The sequence below is a fragment of the Exophiala oligosperma genome, assembly GCF_000835515.1.
Source record: "Exophiala oligosperma strain CBS 72588 unplaced genomic scaffold supercont1.2, whole genome shotgun sequence".
Classification (NCBI taxonomy): Eukaryota; Fungi; Ascomycota; class Eurotiomycetes; order Chaetothyriales; family Herpotrichiellaceae; genus Exophiala; species Exophiala oligosperma.
In genome coordinates this window covers 3,525,463-3,544,261 of record NW_015622819.1, presented here as the reverse complement: position 1 = coordinate 3,544,261, position 18,799 = coordinate 3,525,463, and the positions used below count along the sequence as shown (strand labels likewise).

The following is an 18,799-nucleotide window of genomic DNA, read 5'->3' as shown; positions in this document are numbered from 1 at the left end:
ACATGTATATTGTATTTTACTTTACGGTATACGAGCTGTACAAGCTAGTGAGGCCTCCCTACACATCTTTCTAGTACTGCCAGGTACCCGTATTATCCAGCTCCTTGGGCTCTTCTTTTATTTCCCTGCCAGAAGAACAAGCGACAACCTTGTTAGCAGGGCTCCATCTCCTCTTCGCTCTCAACATCGTGCTAGCGAGGCCCAGGGGTTCCTCACCACCAGATGAGATGCCTGTCGTTCTCGCTACCTGCTAATCTTCCCCAGACGTACTCACTTGCGACTACGTTCCCCCGCCTGCGCCTCAATCAACCTATTCAATCAGCCATAAGATCGACCTGCAACGATTTCGAACGCATTCAGTAGCACAGACCCATAGCTTCCGCAGTGTCAGGCTTGACCTCAAGGGTGCTATTTCGGAGCCTCGAAGATTTTTCTCGTCCGACGCGCTTCTCCTACCAACGAACAACGATATAGCTGAATGTCGGTTCAAACGCCAAAGTGTCTCTTCCTTCGCGACCGACTGAAGAGAAGATGAGCGCGACCTTTACACTACCCGTGGCGGCTACAGACAATTGCAAGCATGCGCACTCGCAGTCTTCATCTCCATCCCACTCTCATTCTCATTCACGATCTCATCAACGAAACCGAGCTGGGAGTCGCCTAGCTGTGCCCTACTCACTGCCGCGCATACCCTCCGAATCCGCTGTTCACCAAAGCGACATGAACCGTCCCCCGCCTGTGGACACACATTTCCACGACCATGTCAGCCCGACGCCGAGTCTCGACTTGTCGGGATCATATTTTGTACCAAAGAGAAGGGATACAGAACAGATTGCATATGCCTCCCCCAGAGGAACGCAGAGGCCTGCTTTCCACCGCAATTTCTCCAAGCCTACGCAGCTGTTGTTGAATTCGACGGAAAACTACTCTCTTCTTCATGGCATTCTTGCCGACGATGAGTCGAGGCGGATATTCTACTTTATGATATTGAACCTCTGCTTTATGGTGGTGCAGTCAACATATGGAATTCTGACGGGCTCTTTGGGATTGATCAGCGACAGCATACACATGTTTTTCGACTGTGTGGCGCTCCTCGTCGGCGTCTGTGCAGCTGTCATGAGTAAATGGCCCCCGAGTCTCAAGTTCCCCTACGGGTACGGCAAAGTCGATACCCTTGCTGGCTTGGGCAACGGAATTTTCCTGATGCTGATCAGTGTCGAGATCGTTTATGAAGCGATGGAACGATTATTTAGCGGTGCAGATGTCAGTCGGACTATGGAGCTACTGATCGTCAGCACTATAGGACTTTTCGTCAACCTCGTAGGCATATTTGCCTTTCATGGACTCCACGATCACGGTCACGGACACAGCCATGGAGAGCACGACCATTCTCATAGCCACCATGGTCATGACCACGATCATGACCATGATCACAAACACCACACTTCCCACAGTCACAGTGACTCGGACACTCCGTTGATGGCATCGGCGTCGCCGATGAAGGGTAATAAAGCCGCAACCGGACACCATCACCACGGAAGCGAGAATATGCAAGGCATATATCTTCACATCATGGCCGACGCTCTTGGCTCTGTTGCTGTCGTCGGATCTACATTGCTTGTGCGATGGACTGGATGGAGTGGCTGGGATCCTCTCGCCTCATGCATCATTGCGATTCTTATCTTTGCCTCGACCATTCCGTTAGTCACGTCGACCACCAAAATCCTCCTTTTATCTCTAAACTCTGACATCGAATACAACCTTCGCGGTATCCTCAGCGGTGTGGCCGAAATTCGAGGCGTGGTGGGCTACAACGTACCCAAATTCTGGCTGGAAGACACCAAAAAGGAGTCCGGCGGCCACCACCATGGACATTCTCATGGCCACGATCACCATCATTCTCACGGCCACTCTCACAAAGACAGTGATGGCAAGTGCAGCGACGGCGAGGACGACCCGACAGTCTTGGGAGTGATCCATGTGACCGCTTCACAGAATGCGGATCTCGAGGATGTGAGGGAACGGGTGAATATGTATCTCCGTACCCGCAAAATGGACGTGGTGGTGCAGATGGAAAGAGAGGGCGAGAATAAATGTTGGTGTGGCACTGGGCAGAAATCTTGAGCCTCAATTATTTCTTGGGCCTGTACTGTGCCAGGACCCGTGTACTCGTAGGTAGTCTACATGCCAATTCACACAAACTAGACAATATACCAAACATGTAACCATCGAGACTTGTTTTGTTTTGTTTTTGCCTCACACATTCCTTCTGCAAGGTCCTTTACGTTTTGCTTAGCTTACACGACAAGAAAAACCTCTCATTGTGATTTTTCTTGGAATTATTAAGTATTGTGTTCACGTCTATGCTGATGATGTGTGTCTCTGACCCTAATCAAATCAGGACCCAACTCCCCCAGACCCAGACGGCCTCACACACGACACCACCCAAGAGCACGGCGATGCCCATGACGACCGCGACGCCCGCGCGGGTCTGCGCGTCCCTCTTCCAACCCACGACGTACTCCTGGCCCTCGACCAGCGTGGTCGTGTTGCCCTGATCGGCCCCTCGGCCCGGAAGACCGAACAGAACCCACATGACGCTGGTGAAGACCGCGAGGAACAAGACGGCGGCCAGAACGGCGACGATTCTGGGTAAGGAGAATGTATAGTGGAGATGAAGACAGGGGGGCCCACTCGCGCCGGTGGAGGATTCTCGAGAACCACCAACACCTGAACCCACGCCGCGGAGATAATGAGATCGACTCAAGCTTCGATACGACATGGGAAACGTCGGCGGCGGTGGTTGCTGGAAAGGCATGCGTGGAATCTTGACGCTGGGTTTGGCACTTGAGAAACCCGCTGCACCGTCATTCACGTCCACCGTAGCACCACCGGATGAGTCAAAGGTGAGTCCGCCAGTGGCAGATGAAGCGGTCAGAGGGGATCGTTGAGCGCCGGTCACGCCGTACGGGTCAGTCGAATCGTGACTACTGTTGCGACTGTGGCCCATGAAACTGAAAACGGGGCTGACCACGTCGGATGGACTGTTGTTGTTGTTGTGGTCTACACCACCGGCATGGCGGGCACGGTTGCGTCGTGAAGATGCAAACGACTCGGTTTGTTGATTGTTGCGTAGCCACAAGAGCCACATCTTTCGCCGCCGCCCGAGGCGTGGGTTATGGAGATGTTTGACAAAGTCCGTGCCATCGATCTCGTGCGTGCCCACTCCACCCCCTACTCCTGGAGTCAGTGCCGGTAAAGGGCTGCCAGGGTACCAGTTCCGACGGGGCGGTGTCGTGGCGGTACTGATGGTGGCCAAGTCAGTGCCGAACGATGCGTAAGAGAGTACGCGTGCAGAAAACAGGCGGCGTGCAACGCCCAAGAGACGAGAGCGGTAGGATTTTTGAATGAGCGTGAAGAGCTGTTCGTCGTCAAAGTTGGTCTTGTCGGTGATCTCAATCTCGATCGTTGTTTTAGCCGACGGGTGTCGCGCGAGGCGGAGGTCCAGAAACAGAACTTCCGGTGCTACGGGAGATGGGAATCGGTCTGACTTGGCTGGTGTGCTACTGGCACCTCCGAGGACTGGTTTCGTTGAAAGTGGGATCTCGGGTGCTGTTTTGTCCTTTTCAGCAAGGGGTTCGTCCGAAAATGAGTGCTGTGGTTGTTTCTCCGTGTTGCTGTCGAGATCGACTTTGGTGCTAGGAGAGGTGCTTGACAAAGATTTCTTGCGTGTTGAGCGGGAGCGCCGGAGACTCCTTGATAATTTGGACGAGGTCGAGCCCTTGCTCTTACTGTTGCTCTCTCTGGACGGTTTACGACCACCGGCATTGGCAGCGACGATCTCGTCGATCTCGCCGATACTGCTGTGCCGAGCTGGGTAAGGGGTGCTGACGATGTTTTTGCGGAACAACTTGTGGTCATTGTTCGTCTGGGTTAAGATCAGGTCTGCCGGTCGAATCGTCACGCGGCGGGAGTTGCGCACCGGAGCCGAGATGGCACGCGACAGTTTCTTGTCAAGCTCGGTCGGGGGGTTCGACCTGAGACCATCGAGCGAGGGTGTGGTCGATACAAACGTTCCACTTGATGAGGCGGTGGTGCCTGCACCGCTAGGCGGAAGACGGACAGAACCAAACCCTCCCATCGGCGTTGGAAGGGTAGATAGAGCCTCAACACGCCCTGGCGTGTCGGGAAATTCGATGATTGTCTCCTTAACACTGTCGTTTTGCTCGGGACGATAAGGGAAGGATACCACTTGTGGAAGCGCAGTCAGGGTGTCCTCGTTCGAATCTCGCCCTTCGAGCGCCTTAAGTGCGTCTTCTGGGCCACTTGGATTTTCAGGTTGATATTGTTCTTTCCCTCCAGCCGATGTAGATAGGAAACGTCCACTTGAGGCCTGAAGGTCTTTGCCTTGCCCAGATTCAACTTCTGTTGGAGTCGAGTGAGGAGCGTACAGTCTTGGAATAGACCCGCCAGAGTTATTATTGTGTTGAACAATGTTTGGTTTTGCTACACGGACACTGCTTGCCCTTTCAATGACTGGTGATTCCTGACCGGAATCGTCAGAATCATAGAAAGAATTGGGTTCAATTGGACCAGACACATTAATCGGAAGCACGTCTAATTCACCTTCCGTCAGAAATCTCTTGGTGGCCGGGTCGTAGGATGGATCGACCGGGCTCGAGTTCGTGGTGTCTTTTGACTTTCTTTTCTGCTTGGCCTTTTTCTTCAGCACATTCCGGGGCTGAGGTGGCTGATCCTTGACGACACCCTCTGACGCTTCGGACTCGGTTGTTGTCTTTGACCAGCGACTGACTTCTTGGGGAGTAGCATCTCTGTCGCGTGATAGGTGCCTAAGTCTCGACATGCCTTCACGCAAACTTGAAGCCATCTTTGGAGATGGAGCTGCTGAATGAGGCAATTGTGTGGTGGGCGGTGGCGCGGTTCGAGTGTCAGCTTCAGCCCCCACAGGTCGAGAAGGGTTGGCAACTTTGCGGCCAAACACTCGAACAGGACTCGTTGGGTTGAGCACCATTGATCCGAATATACGTAGCGCTCACCAAGAGCTGTAGGGGTGATGGCATCGTAGACTGATATTTTAAGCATCGCCATCGTAGTAGTCGCTTGCGGTGTTTTGTGCGCATGAAAGAACTTTGCCGTTTGCGGTAATGCTGGCACGAGAAATACGTCGGCGGGTGTCGTTGTTGAGCCAGGAACAGTCTGGGAATGATATCCTGTTCGGATCGAACAAAGGAAACTCATCGAGGCAATGGGTTGCAGCAACTGTTCGCGGATAAACAAAATTGAAGGTGACACAAGTTGCATCGAGAGCCGCATTCCAGTCTCAACCACGGAACTTGCCTTGGCAATAGGGACAAACATCGAACTCCTCGAATAACGCTCGGGTCAAGCTTGGACCCCCTGGTAGATTTAGGTTTGCAATGTCCAGGAAATGCCTGCCACATTTGGCACAATACTTCGAGATGCCAGGCTCCTGTATAGCGATAAGAGATATATTGCACCGACTGAATTCATGCCCATGGGTGCATCTTGCTGAGACTGGGTCTGAGAAAGGAATGGGCGCGCTACACACTTCGCAGTACTCTTGCCATGACCGTCCGGATCCGGCGACGTCTTCTATTTCTTTGTCCAAGTCCATTTCATCCTCGTGTCGACCATTTGGCAACCGATCCGACATCAGCCTCGCCCAAATTGTAAACTTTTGAAATGTCGTAGGATCACCCAGGATTAATGAAATAGTACTCCTGATAATTTTTCGATCCAATTCCGATTGAATCAAATTTGGGTCTGTAGATGAAATGAATGCCAGTAGCTCTTCTAGGACGATCAGAAAGGTCTTCTCAAGCCCGGTAACATTTGCTGAATTATTGGTGTTGTTGAAAACAATCAGTGTGTGCTGCGTGGCTGGCATAACAGCTTCAATCATATCGGTAGGATGGAGGGAAACACAAGCTGCAGCTTGACTCTTGTCAGGAGAGAGTGAGATTCCATAGAAGCGAGTACGGATCTTGCCTGATAGGCTGAATGCAGCATCAAAATCAGATCTTGGTCTTCTAAGGGCCGGCTCAAAGTCGGCTTCGGTGACTCCATGATCCTGATCAGGCTCCGGTTGCACTCCAGAATCTTGAGAGGTGAGTGACATTTCGTGCGATGCGCTGTCAGCGGGCTCGTTACCTGGATCAACGTGAAACTTTACGGAAACAGCTTTTGGGAAACCACCGTTGGCTCGGCGCAGATGTAAAGTGAAGGTAAAGGTCTTGCGGTTTGCACTGTTGTCTTCTTGAATCTCCGACGCTTTGATCCTTGAAACACGAGAAGAAACCGACAATACCGATGCCAAACTTCCTCCGTTAAAGGATTCAGGAGTCACAGGCTCGATAGCATGCTGTCCCAGTACTTCGAACGACCAATGTCCAACCTTCGACCTTTCTTTCTTTGTGACGCGAAATAGTGAGATTCTGTCGGAGTCATCTGCAACAGCCAATAAATGTTGGCCCCATTTGATACTGCTACCAGCTTTGATGGGTGGAATCCAACAGAATGCACGTATCCTTCTCTCTTCTCTTTGCATGGCTAAGTCTGTTGTACTGTCACAATCGTCATTGTTCGGTAGGTGCTGGTTGACAACGGCGGTTCTTTTCCATTGATCCAGTTTCCCATCACCTTCCCAGAACGAAAGGACCAGGTTAGATGTAAGAATTGCAAGCACATTCCGCCTGTGGAGACCCAGTCCTGGAGGTGACCACGCGAGCGAGATAATGATTGAGTCAGACAATTCCTCGCCAATCGAAAAGTGTCTGATAGTAGCCAAGGACACGTGCGACCATTCCTCATCTTGGAACTGGTTGACAGAAAACATAGACTTGCGCCATTGCGAATCTTGTGGGAGACCTCGAGAGCCTGAGGCATCGATCGGAATCAAGATCTGTACAGCCTCACCTGTAGCAACAGCTAGACCTTCTGAGGACCAGCTCAGAGCATTTTCACAAGTTGGCCAGTAGCGCAGGTCAATGGGCTCAAGTTGACCGGGAAGATTTGCCATGACAAGATTACATACGGAATATAACCGTAGTGACAATGCGGGCGCGACGTGGACTCAGGAGAATTGATTTAGATGGAGACTCTGATTGGTACTCATCTCCAAGGCGTACTTGGGGCGTATCATCCAACCGAAATAGTTTAGATCATCGTCAGCATTGTATTGCAAGCACACAGTATTCCGTCAGTAACATTGCATCGCTTCGGGAAGTGAGTAGGAAGAAGAGGATATCACTCAATGCACCCTTCTCGATCTCAAAATATTTTTCCGCGATGATTGTCTGCCAAGAGGCTCTTTCAGCCTCGTGAGGCCTGACAGCACGTGACGAGGCTGGGTTCACACAGTGTCCAATTTCCCAGCCCAGACATTTCCCATTGCAAAACCAATAAAAGCCTCACAGAATGCAAAATCGAACGGCAAGACTCCGAAAAGCTTCATTCTCAGACCCTAACAAGAAGAATTGACTTTGGTTGACGATGATAGTAATGCTTGCACTCCCTGAGCACATTCTTTGAAGTGGATTTGGCGGTCAGCAAATCTGCAAGTCAGCAATCATCGCCCAAAATACGAGGTACCGTTCCACAGAATTTCCGACCCATTGGTCAATCGAACCTTGGTTACAAAGCTTGGATCTCAATATCCAAGCGATACGACTGGCAACCATTATACGGAGTACATCTTTATATACAATATCATCTGAGGAGTTCTGGAAGTATATGAACCCTTCATGACGCCTCCTCCACGAATCTCTTGACCACTGTCCTGTTCTCGTCATAAATGGATTGTACCGAGCCAGAGTACATACATACGGCGATACACATGCTTTGTTTCACACTTGTCCACTAGCTCCGGACCCCGAAGCTGTAAAATACAAGACTGTAAGTTTGAGCAGCTCAAATGCACACGCCAATTCGTGGGAAGAGCACGACTGGGACAATTTCCACGCTACGGACATGCCAATTTCAGTCAAGCGGTCACAGTGGCTGTATCAGGGGGAAACACTGCGGAGAACTAGTGGCTGTGGTTCTGGAAGTTCCAATTTTGGAAACACATGGGCTGGGTCTTGTCCACATATCCGGCAAGGCGTGCCAGTGCGGACTCGAACTAGTGCACGCCAGCTGTACCGCTAATGTATCGAGTCGTCAAGCTGCACAGTGATTTTGCGGCTGAGAGCCCAGGAGTTGCCAGATGGCTCCCTAGCCAGCGGACATTCTAGCGGCATGAGCTCCCACTAGAAGTCCATTGATTTCAACTGCGCCCTCTCCTGGACCTATCAGGTCAGTCGGGTTGACTAAACTTGGACTTGTGCCCAGCCCAAATCTGTTCCTGCGGCCAGGTTCACGTCACGGCCCTCATATTACCACTTCACCCCCGTCTCCTTTTGCTCCGTCTTTTTATTATACCCATTGCTCTCGTTTACTTTTCTGTACTACTCTGCGATTATCATTGCAGGGCAGTCTCCTTAATCATGGCGGCTTCTATCTCGCCGTCGGTCATTATGACCCAAATTCACAACTACCTCAACACCAATGAGACCTCTGACGCTCTTTTCAAGTCCCAAAACGCGTTCGATACCATTGGAACCTACAAATGGTTCATTGGCACCGGCATCTTCGTTCTCGTTACTACCATCCAGATTATAAAATACATGCTGAGAGACCGACCTCCTCCTGGTCTGAAGCTCATCCCCGGTCCCACGAGTACCATCCCCTACATTGGACGCGTCCACGATGTCGACCCAAATAAGCCATGGTTTGCCATGAAGAAGTTCTGTGATGAATATGGTGGTATTTTCCGTTCCACTATCTGTGGTGAAATGCACATCTGGGTTGGTGATGCGCAGATTGCCTATGACTTGCTCTGTAAAAAGGCGAGAATCTACTCGTCCCGCCCCATGGTTCCTGCTGTTCCAGGCAGTGACTCCCAGGGTCAATATCTCCCACTACTCGCCCACGATGGTATGTCACAACAGTGCCCTCGACCGGTGTCAGTAATTTGCTGACTTTTCCAGACCACTGGCGCAACCAGCGCAAGTTCGCCCACACCGTCCTAACTGCCGGCTTCAACTCCAAATACTACGGCTATGTTAGCCACGAGGCCAAGCGTTTCATGTACAAGCTCCTGATGGATCCCAAGGATCACTACGCTCTGACCGATCGATTCTGTGGTCGTATCAGTGCTCGTCTTGGCTATGGAAGCCCAGCATCAGCCGCCGCTCACTGCAAGAACGCTGGTGAATTCATTCCTCAAATCTCTCCTTCTGGTCCTATTACCAACTTGATGCCCTTCCTTGGCGGTCTCCCTGAGTGGATCAACCCCTCCATCCGCAAGGTTCGCGAACGACGTGAAAAGGAGGAGAAGTTGTGGAAGGGTTTGATGAAGCAAGTGCGTGCTGAGATGGACCAGGGAACTGCTCCCATCAGCTATGCCCGAACCTACTTTGAGCGCAAGGAGGCTGAGGCTGGCTCTCGATCTTTCGGATTCGATGACCACGAGGCTGCCTATGCCGTCGGTATGTTGGTGACTGTCGCCATCTTCACTATCGGCGGTCCTCTTTACTGCTTCTTCCTTGCCATGGTTCTCCACCCTGAATGGCAACAAAAGATCCGGGATGAATACGACGAGGTCATTGGTGACCGAGTTGTCGAGGTTTCTGATGCTCCCAACTTGCCAGTCCTTCGTGCTTGTATCAAGGAGTGCGTCAGATGGCGACCACCAGTCCCCCTGGGTGTCCCTCGTCTTCTCGAGGAGGATGACGAATGGAACGGGTACTACCTCCCTAAGGGTGCTGTCATCCACGCAGTCGACCTCGCTCTTGCACGCAACCCCGAGCTCTACCCAGACCCAGAGGCTTTCCGACCGGAACGATGGCTCCAGAAAGAGTTCCCCACCTACAAGGAGCCTCTCACCGAGCACCCCAGACTCATGGGTCATCACGGTTTCGGTATGGGTCGACGTATGTGCCCGGGTATCGAAGTCACTGAGGCTGAGTTGCTCGTTGCTTGTGGCAGCATCGTCGGTTGCTTCGAGCTCTTGCCACCAATGGATGCCAATGGGCAGCCCAAGTGGCCAGAGAGCTACAACTTCACCCCCAACTTGATCGGCGGCCCTCTGCCCTTCGAGATGGATGTCAAGGTCCGAAACCCAGAGAAGGCTGAGCGCATCAAAGTTTGGTACGAGGAGAGCATGGCCGATGAAGCTGCCGGCAAGATTGCTGCTGGCTTGTAAGAGATGTGTGGAGATGAAATGACTTTCTCCAGTCTTTTCTGATCTTGAGAGATTGGGATATGTCATAATTTTGGGAAACTGCGCGGCGTTGCTGGGGGAAGGTTCTAAGATTTTTTGACCTGTTTTTCAACCTAATCTTGTGTGGATGAATGAAATTTTGTGTGATGTCAATGCCAGATTTGAAGCCAAGTAAACAGACCTTTGGGAAGAACTAAATGTATCAATTTTGTATCCAGAATACTCGATACTTGTGCTTGTCTCTTCTGTCATGTCTATCCACATTCGTTGAAAATTTCGCCTATACATTGCTCCTCAGAACCGAGTACCTTGGCTTCGACCCTGCGGAGATTGTAGCAGTAACAGACGAACGCAGATTGTCTGTCTCGAGAGGAAATAAGTCACACTCTGATGCATGGAAGGTAAATGGCGCATACTAGCCTCTTACAAGAGCTCCCGAGAATGGCTGGAATCAAAGGGGAGCAAGGCTGTGTATGTCGAAGGAGGGGGGCCAAGGCTGCGAGTCCAGTTCTCCGGCCTTCTACTGCCTCAGGGGGTCGTCATTCACTCGGATAAGGATGAGAATCCTGATATACAGTCTTATTGAAACCAATATTCCCGTATTAAGTGATTCAAGCTTTGTAGGTATCATTTCCATTACCTCAGCTCTTATCATGCGAATTGACCCTACAATAGCTAGCTAATCTGGAGCAACCAGCATTTCGTTATCAGCCCAGCGCATATCGCGTCCATTGGTTTATAATGCTTCAGTCCCAAGTCGAATCGGGAAGGTGGATTTTCAAGACTACCATGGACATTTTTCGCGATGCAGATTCTTTTCACTTGTCCTCGTGAGCATTTTGTGTAGTTTCGCATTCGCATTCGCATGCCGACGCTGTGCGACTCTGTCGACACTTTGATCTTGTACCACCCACACACCCACACCTCAGACCCTTGTCATGTTGAACCTCTATCTCCGGTAACACGTTCTACAGTGGTGTTTAACTGAGCTATTACCGTATTGAAAGGGGATTAGCATATCTATCTTAAATCCCTAGGACAGCGGACGGCCCTGACATGTCTTCTCGGCACGATCCAACCGTGCTGTCCGAGTACAACGACGACAAGAACATTTTTGTTCGAGATACAGGTGATCGCATTGACGATGGAATTCGACCGGTCGACGACAACGTCCTGGGCAATGTCGACGCCATCTACGGTGACACATCCCACGACATCAAAGACATGTTCCGGCTGGGCAAGAAGCAAGAGTTCAAGAGAAACTTTTCCTTCATCTCGACACTGGGCTTCATCTCAATCTACATGGCGACGTGGGAGTTTGTCCTCGTATCCCTGGCATCGGGCCTCGTCAACGGTGGATTCGCCGGTCTGTTTTGGACGTTCCTCGGCACCGTCGTATGCTACAGCAGCATCGTCGCGAGTCTGGCCGAGATGGAATCCATGGCACCCACCAGCGGTGGTCAGTACCATTGGGTCAGTGAGTTCGCACCACCTCAGTACCAAAAATTCTTGAGTTACTCTGCCGGATGGATGAGCACGCTGGGATGGCTAGCCAGTGTGGCCAGTTCGGTCTTCGTGTGCAGCACCTTGGTCCAGAGCCTCGTCGAGATCGGAGACCAAAACTTCGTCTTTCCAAACTGGCAGTACACGCTACTCAGTATTGCCTTTTTGGTCATCACCATCTTCTTCAACACCTGGGGCGCTAGGAGTCTTCCCATGATCGAGACGGTGTCGCTGGTCGGACATGTTCTTTGTTTTGTCGCGACGCTCGTTCCTCTGTGGGTGATGTGTCCGAAGAACAGCGCCAAAGATGTCTTTGCCACCTTTGTTGACAATGGTGGATGGGGGAACATAGGAACGGCATGTCTAGTGTCTCAGGTTTCAGTATTGTATTGTAACTTGGGTAAGTCCCAAGCAATCGTCTCTTCCATTTTTGGGGGATTTCTTCTTCTCCTGACACCTCTTGCGTTTCTAGGTTCGGACTCAGCATGCCACATTTCCGAAGAAGTGGCCGATGCGGGCCTGACTGTACCTCGCGTCATGTGGTGGTCCTTCATCCTCAACGTCCTTCTGGGCATCATAATGTTGATCACGATGCTTTTTTGTATCGGCAGCCTCGAGGAGACTCTCGACGCAGAGATCCCATATATCCAACTCTTCATCAACACCGACAGCTCGGCCGTCGCGTACGTACTTACGGTCATGCTCCTCGTGCTCGTGTTTTCGGGCAACATCACCGCCTTGGCCACCACGAGTCGAGAAGTGTTTGCGTTTTCAAGAGATCGAGGGTTCCCCTTTTCGCGGTGGCTGAGCAAGATGGAAAAGTCACGCAACATCCCCTTCAACGCCGTTTACGTGACCGCATTCTGGTCGGGCGTGTTGTGCCTGATCAATTTCGCCAGCACGACCGCATTCAACATAATCATCTCACTTACCTTGTTGGCTTTACTGAGCACGTACATGCTGAGTATCGGGTGCCTCTGTCTGAAGAGGATCAAGGGACATCCGCTCCCACCTGCACGCTGGAGCCTCGGACGGTATGGACTCGCTGTCAATCTCTTTGCCTTCTTTTACTCCGCCTTTGCGGTTGTGTTTAGTTGTTTCCCGTCGAGTTTGCCTGTCGACACAGGCGATGCGAACTGGGCCCCTGCCGTGTGGGCGGGGGTCATTGTTTTGAGTTTTGTCACCTATCTACTGCACGGCAAGAAACATTTCACTGCTCCTGTGGCGTTCGTTGAAGGTATTAGAACAGGTGGGTTGCAGAAGACAGACTAGAATACTTGTCACAATGGCAGCAGAGGAACTATGTCGTTAGGGCCTCCATACAGAATCAAATAATGAAAACTGAGTCCATTGGATACACCAGCTATCTTCTTCGTCAACATCTGGTGTCTAGGGGAGCGAGTCAGCCTTTTCTCCTGTCGTACCGCTCAATTGCGATCAGGGGCCGAATCAAAAAGGCTGCACCGGCGGCCATCACTGCACCGCCAAACACCTGACCGTGAACAAAGTTTCCCGTCGACACATCCACCAACACTCCGGCTATGGGTGCACCGATGACGGTGCCAATTGATGCGGCGGACCAACTCATCCCGAGTCTAGTACCGACCACGTCCAACGAGGGCGACAACAGAGGATGGGCGACCGTCGAGGTGGGTGCCGTGACCAGGACGCCCGCCACGAACCCCCACAGCACGCACCACACCACGAATGCTGGTCTCGTGTGGACGGCGATCCAGGAGAAGAGCAGGATGACCCCGAGGAGGGAAGAGAAAATAAGAGTGTAGATGGGTTTGACCTTTTGTCCCAGCAGGTATGGTACCGTCCGTCCGACGGTCGAGCTCCCGTTCAACACGGCCAACATGTAAAACGCAAAATCCTCGCCACTCCCCAGTCCGTACCGAGAGTACGACACGATGAAGAACAACGGGACATAGTACGCCAGGTACAGCATGAACAAGGCCAAAGTCCACTGGACAAAGACGGCGGATCGGAACGCGGCCGTGTCGACCAGCGAACGTGCCTGTCGTGTCTTCTGGCCGGCATGTCGTCCAAGGATGACGCAAGCGACGACGGCAAATGCCAGGTTTATGAATGCCAGAGACCTCACCGTCCACCCGAACCCGATTCGAGGTTGGAGTTGTCGAAACATGATTGGAAAGACCACACCTCCAACGCTGGAACCCACAGCCCCGGCGCCGATGGCAATGGGTCGTCGGGTCGTAAAGTATTTGGACACTATCGCCAAAGTCGGGACGTAGGTGAGGCCAGATCCAAAACCGACGCAGACCCCCTGGGCCAAAAAGACCTGGTAGTAGGAATGGGAAACGCTGGTCATGAACATGCCAAACACGGTGAGAAACGACCCAGAGAACACCATGGGCCTGATCCATCCCATGTCGAATAACGGACCCGCAAAGACACCGATAAAGACGACGAGGAACGCCTGGACGCTTCCGATCCACGATATGGCGGACGTCGACTCGGTGGATAGTAAATCGCGGATATAGAACGCTTGGAAAGCACCAAACGTTGACGTTGTACCCCTGCGACAAAATACTGTCAGGGCGGTTCCCTCGCGAAGGATTATGCGAGTAGCAAAAGGACGGACGGCAAAAGAAAATTCTTACCAGGTATTAGCAAAAATCAAGAACAATGCCACGACCAAAAGCCATGCTTCGAGACCACCATTGGGTGGAATGAACTCTGTAGATGTTGGAGGGCTAGGAGGATTCTGTCCGATTTCGACCTTTTCTTCTCCTTCAGGAGGAGGAGGAAAAGAAGAAGTGTACTGGTGGTTGGCAATAAATCTGTCGTCGACATTTTGTTTGGTTTCATCGTCGACGCCTTCAATGTTCATGTTTGAAGCTGACGGGTGCTCCATAATGTTTGGTGATTCTTCCCGATGGTTCAACGTCGTGAGCCGTGTGGCGACATTTTTCATGGGTTCAAAAAATTCTCAATCAATCACAAATTTCGACAGCCAACCGTCATACCCCAATACCATCAACTATCGTAAGTCGATCGTGCCGATTCACCCTTGCTCTCGAGATAGTGCGATTTGAGGTGACGGACAGGCACGAAGATGCAGAAACAAAGCAATTTGTGTACAAGAACTCTGGTGTTATAAAAATGTCAACAAAATCTTTCTTACTCCGGAAGTTGAAGATTGGCTCATCATCATGAACCTGTGCACAGAATTGCGGAGTCGAAGAAGCTGGAGCCGTCGTAAGCGTGCAAGCGAATCATCTGTGGGTTTTTGTCCTTGATGAGTGAAAGTCCGTACATCCTTCACGATGCCGTCACCATTTGCCGCGGGTTGATTTCGTACATCGTGGATGGGTTCACGGGCATCCATTACCTAACACCTCGGACATTGACCGGGGACCTTCTGTGAGTACTTGTGTGTTGTTGCACGAGTAGATAGTTGGCAGAAAGGCTTACTGCTGACTTGGAGACCTTTTGATAGCCGTGAAATCAGTCGAAAGCCGGTAAAGAGTTCGTCAAATTGGACCCCGGAATCGGAATCGGTCATCATCGTCTCGTCGTCGCCCCGCACGATCAGAAAGTCAACGACGACGATTGTTGTCATTGAGACCAAATTTGTACTCGAATGAGACATCCTCTTGATTGATTGAATTGAATCGTACACTTTTCTTGAGTCTTGTCGTCTTTTTTTCCTTCATCATAGAGTGGCAGGTCACAGGATCATAGAACATCAATAAATTCAACAATGGAAGGACAGTGTCTTTGCAAAGGTATGACTCGACCACAGTGTTGAGCCCCCTTGTGTCCACCCACAACTCCACGAAAATCATTTGAATGGAGTTGCTGAAATGATATTTCTATGATGTTAGCTGTTCAAGTCAAAGTCAACGATGATAACTTATTCGGCGACAAGAGAAGAGGACACTTGTGTCACTGTTCCAATTGTCGCAAGGTCGCTGGTGGGGTGTAAGTTGGCCCCCTCTAAATGGTTGACCCGGCCGAAAATACTTCTACATCTTGAAACCTGGCGAGACTGTTCTATCGCAGTATAATACTCACGAACGCGGTCTGCTAGATTCGGATGTAATTTGATCATTGAATCGGACAAAGTCGAGTTTCCAAAGGGCAAAGACAACCTCAAGAAATACGATGTGAGTTTTGTACAATTTGTTTAGGCCAATACATTCTGCTGTTCCAACAAGAGACTTGATGTTGACTTGCAGACAGGATCCAGAGACACTAAGCGGGACCCCCGTGTCAAGGTGCGTTGCGCCCCAAGGTCGATCTTTTCAATGAGAGATCACAACGTCTACCGTATCGGCTGATATGCTTACTTGTAACATGATAACATCAAGATATTTTTGTCAAACGTGCGGAGTACCCATCATGAGCATAACACCTCTTTACAGCGGGAAGGTTGTCCTCAAATTAGGTATTGTATGTGACGATCATATCAGTCATTCCAACCCAGCAGACATCTTCATTGTGTGACGACGAGCACATCTACCATGACACCGGTGACATCCATACTAATCTTGGGTAACTCTTTGAGTAGTATCCCCAAATTCCGAATCCAGAATGGGAAAGCTTTGCAGGAGGTCGACAGACATGGGAGAAACCTCTCGAAGGTGCCGTACAGTACAAGACAAAGGTAAGTCCGGAAGATTTGCCCTAATCCGGTGACTTCATATACCGCGAACCAGATCCATATGAACCAAAAGGAGAACTGATAGTTCCTTTTCCAGAGTTTTGGGGAAAAGATGCCGGGTTCAATCTGAAAACAAAAAGGGTGTTTGAACGTTGCGAGGGTGTTTCATTTCCGCAGAAGCACAAAGTCATGTTCCAATGACCATATACCATTCTTGGCCACAGATTCCGGTTGCGCAAGGGGAGACGAGCGAAGATCATAACCCAAAACCTTTTCCGGTAGTCGATCGAATTTTTGAAAGTCTTTGACAAGGGAAGTCTTGACTCCAAACACTGGGTCCGTCGTGATATGATCGCTTTCCGAAGAGTACAAGGCCGTGGTCAGATCGAGGTAATCGGGATGTCGTAACTGGAAGTGCTGCAGGAAGAAACCAGAGTCAGCATAGATCCATTGTCGACACCCCCTCTCGCATCGCAAAATGTCCAGGTTTTTCTTTTTTTCGAGGGGGAACTTACCACATGCGCCGGGCGAGTGACATTCCTATCCAATATCTTCAACAACTTTCCGACGGGACCTTCATTGGGGATGTTGTAATCCACACTCTTCACCCCCAAAAGGTAATATCGACCTTGCTCGTCGGTACGGAAGATGCCACGACAGTCGGGTCCGTCTCGATTCGGGTCTTGCATGTCGTAAAATCCGTTACCGTTGGTCTCCCACACGTCGACCGTCGCTCCTTGGATCGGTTCCCCGTCCGTAGATTTGACCGTGCCGTGAATCAGCATCGGTTCACCGATGACACCTTCGGACCCGATCGACGCCCCGTTCTCCAAGACGTCGGCGTCGTTGTGAAACGGTCCCAAGACCGAAGATTCGGTGGCGATGCTCGACCTTGCTTGCGCCGAATTGATCGTGTCCACGAGAGCGGAGATGCCGAGGACGTCGGACAACAAGACCATCTCCTGCCTGTCTGGTGTACAGAATTGTCCTGTCTAAACAGTGTCAAAGTTGTAGCTTGCTGTTCCGTACTGTAAGGAGCAATTGTAGACTTCGGTACCCACCTCGGTGAGATATTGCCATCCTGCCTCCCACTCTCCAGGCTTCAATTGAACTTCCCGTACATAGTCGTGTAAATGTTGAATCAATCCTGATATCAACTCTGTGGTTCTCTCATTCGAAACGTTCGAGGTACACGTCTTGATGACGTGCCGAGTTAGGTTTTCTGCAGTGAGATCTTGAAGTTTGCTATTTTCTTTCGACATTGTGATTTTTCTTCCGCGACACTTTGCGGACCCCCCTTTACGATGATTGCATTGATTTCGACAATGGCAACGTATGCAAACGATCAACAATTCCTTTCCGTGTTATAAAAAGACCAATTTGCATCGATTTAATGTGGATCGACTTGTGTCCACTTCCTTTACAGTTCACATTACCATGAGCGAGTCTCCATAAACTTATACTCTACACGACTTCACAGGTTTTCTTGATTCCGTAATCCTGGTCCAAAGGCTGAAAATGGGGTCCCGAAGGGAAGACGGAACCCTTCCCGCTACCTTGTACAGCCATGATGACTAAATTTACAATGAGCGCCTTCAATTCATGGCGGAGTAACCCCAGAATTTGGTTCCATGAACAATGGTTTAATAATCCGGCACATGTGAGCGGATAACGTACTGGTATTACCGTGCCCCGTCTGTTGGACCTTGCCTCATTCTAGGTACCTGACCAGCAGAGGAGGATACGAGTATCGGATCATTCCGACCATCATGGGCTTTTAACGCCACCTTACTCCACGGGGCACGCTAGGCTGTGCTGATCAAGATCAACATACTGTGTACATGTAAGCCTGTCTCTTGAGGTTCGTATCAAGACAGGACTTTGTTTCAGCTGAAGGATCGCAAACGCTGACTCAAGTTGCCTAGTATACAAAAGGTACATGACCCGACATCAGCCTTACGAGGGAACAAATAAGTTGTACGTGTGAGCCTTTTACTTCCATTTCCAGGGGGAAGGGGGGTTGAACGAGTGTAACCTGTCTCTTCTGGTTTACAAATTGAGAACTTAAACACAAAGACTTCGCCATCATCTCTTTGACATAAGCGAAGCTGAGAAATCTCCTCTGGTGGCCGAAAAAAGTCGATTCTGTCAATTACAGATTGTCGATCTCAAATCATGGCTTCTAATGTGCTGGAAGTCGACCATCTCATCGTCGGGGCTGGTCCGGCAGGAGCATCATTGGCTTGCTTTTTGGGGAAACAAGGTAAAAATTCCCACAAGAGTCGGTTCGAGAACAGTAACTGAAGAGAGAGAGAGGAAAAAAGGTCTCAAAGGTTTGATCATCAGTAGTGCTCCGACTT

General features: G+C 50.6%; 4 protein-coding genes across 4 annotated transcripts; 2 read left to right on the top strand and 2 right to left on the bottom strand.

Moving 5' to 3' along the window:
- The first annotated feature begins 57 nt into the window (after window positions 1–57).
- PV06_02639 (uncharacterized protein) lies at window positions 58–2,228 on the top strand. Its single transcript, XM_016403345.1, has one exon. It carries the CDS (start codon window positions 532–534, stop codon window positions 2,122–2,124), a length of 1,593 nt encoding a protein of 530 aa, XP_016267242.1. The 5' UTR covers window positions 58–531; the 3' UTR covers window positions 2,125–2,228.
- Window positions 2,229–2,392: 164 nt separating this feature from the next.
- Window positions 2,393–5,032, bottom strand: PV06_02638 (uncharacterized protein; the record flags this gene model as incomplete). Its single annotated transcript, XM_016403344.1, has 1 exon — window positions 2,393–5,032. One exon carries the CDS (start codon window positions 5,030–5,032, stop codon window positions 2,393–2,395), a length of 2,640 nt encoding a protein of 879 aa, XP_016267241.1.
- Window positions 5,033–5,427: 395 nt separating this feature from the next.
- On the bottom strand, window positions 5,428–7,060 carry PV06_02637 (uncharacterized protein; the record flags this gene model as incomplete). Its single annotated transcript, XM_016403343.1, has 2 exons — window positions 5,428–5,562; window positions 5,591–7,060. 2 exons carry the CDS (start codon window positions 7,058–7,060, stop codon window positions 5,428–5,430), a joined length of 1,605 nt encoding a protein of 534 aa, XP_016267240.1.
- A 1,271-nt stretch (window positions 7,061–8,331) lies between these two features.
- On the top strand, window positions 8,332–10,790 carry PV06_02636 (uncharacterized protein). Its single transcript, XM_016403342.1, has 2 exons — window positions 8,332–9,015; window positions 9,069–10,790. The coding sequence occupies exons 1-2, from the start codon at window positions 8,526–8,528 to the stop codon at window positions 10,283–10,285; spliced, it is 1,707 nt and encodes a 568-aa protein (XP_016267239.1). The 5' UTR covers window positions 8,332–8,525; the 3' UTR covers window positions 10,286–10,790.
- The last annotated feature ends 8,009 nt before the right edge of the window (window positions 10,791–18,799 follow it).

What these genes read in the sequence shown, in the direction of transcription:
- PV06_02639 (XM_016403345.1), top strand. Translation starts at nt 532, where the DNA reads ATGAGCGCGACCTTTACACTACCCGTGGCGGCTACAGACAATTGCAAG.
- PV06_02636 (XM_016403342.1), top strand. Translation starts at nt 8,526, where the DNA reads ATGGCGGCTTCTATCTCGCCGTCGGTCATTATGACCCAAATTCACAAC. An exon ending in CCCACTACTCGCCCACGATG is followed by an intron (nt 9,016 to 9,068) that starts GTATGTCACAAC and finishes TGACTTTTCCAG; the next exon opens with ACCACTGGCGCAACCAGCGC.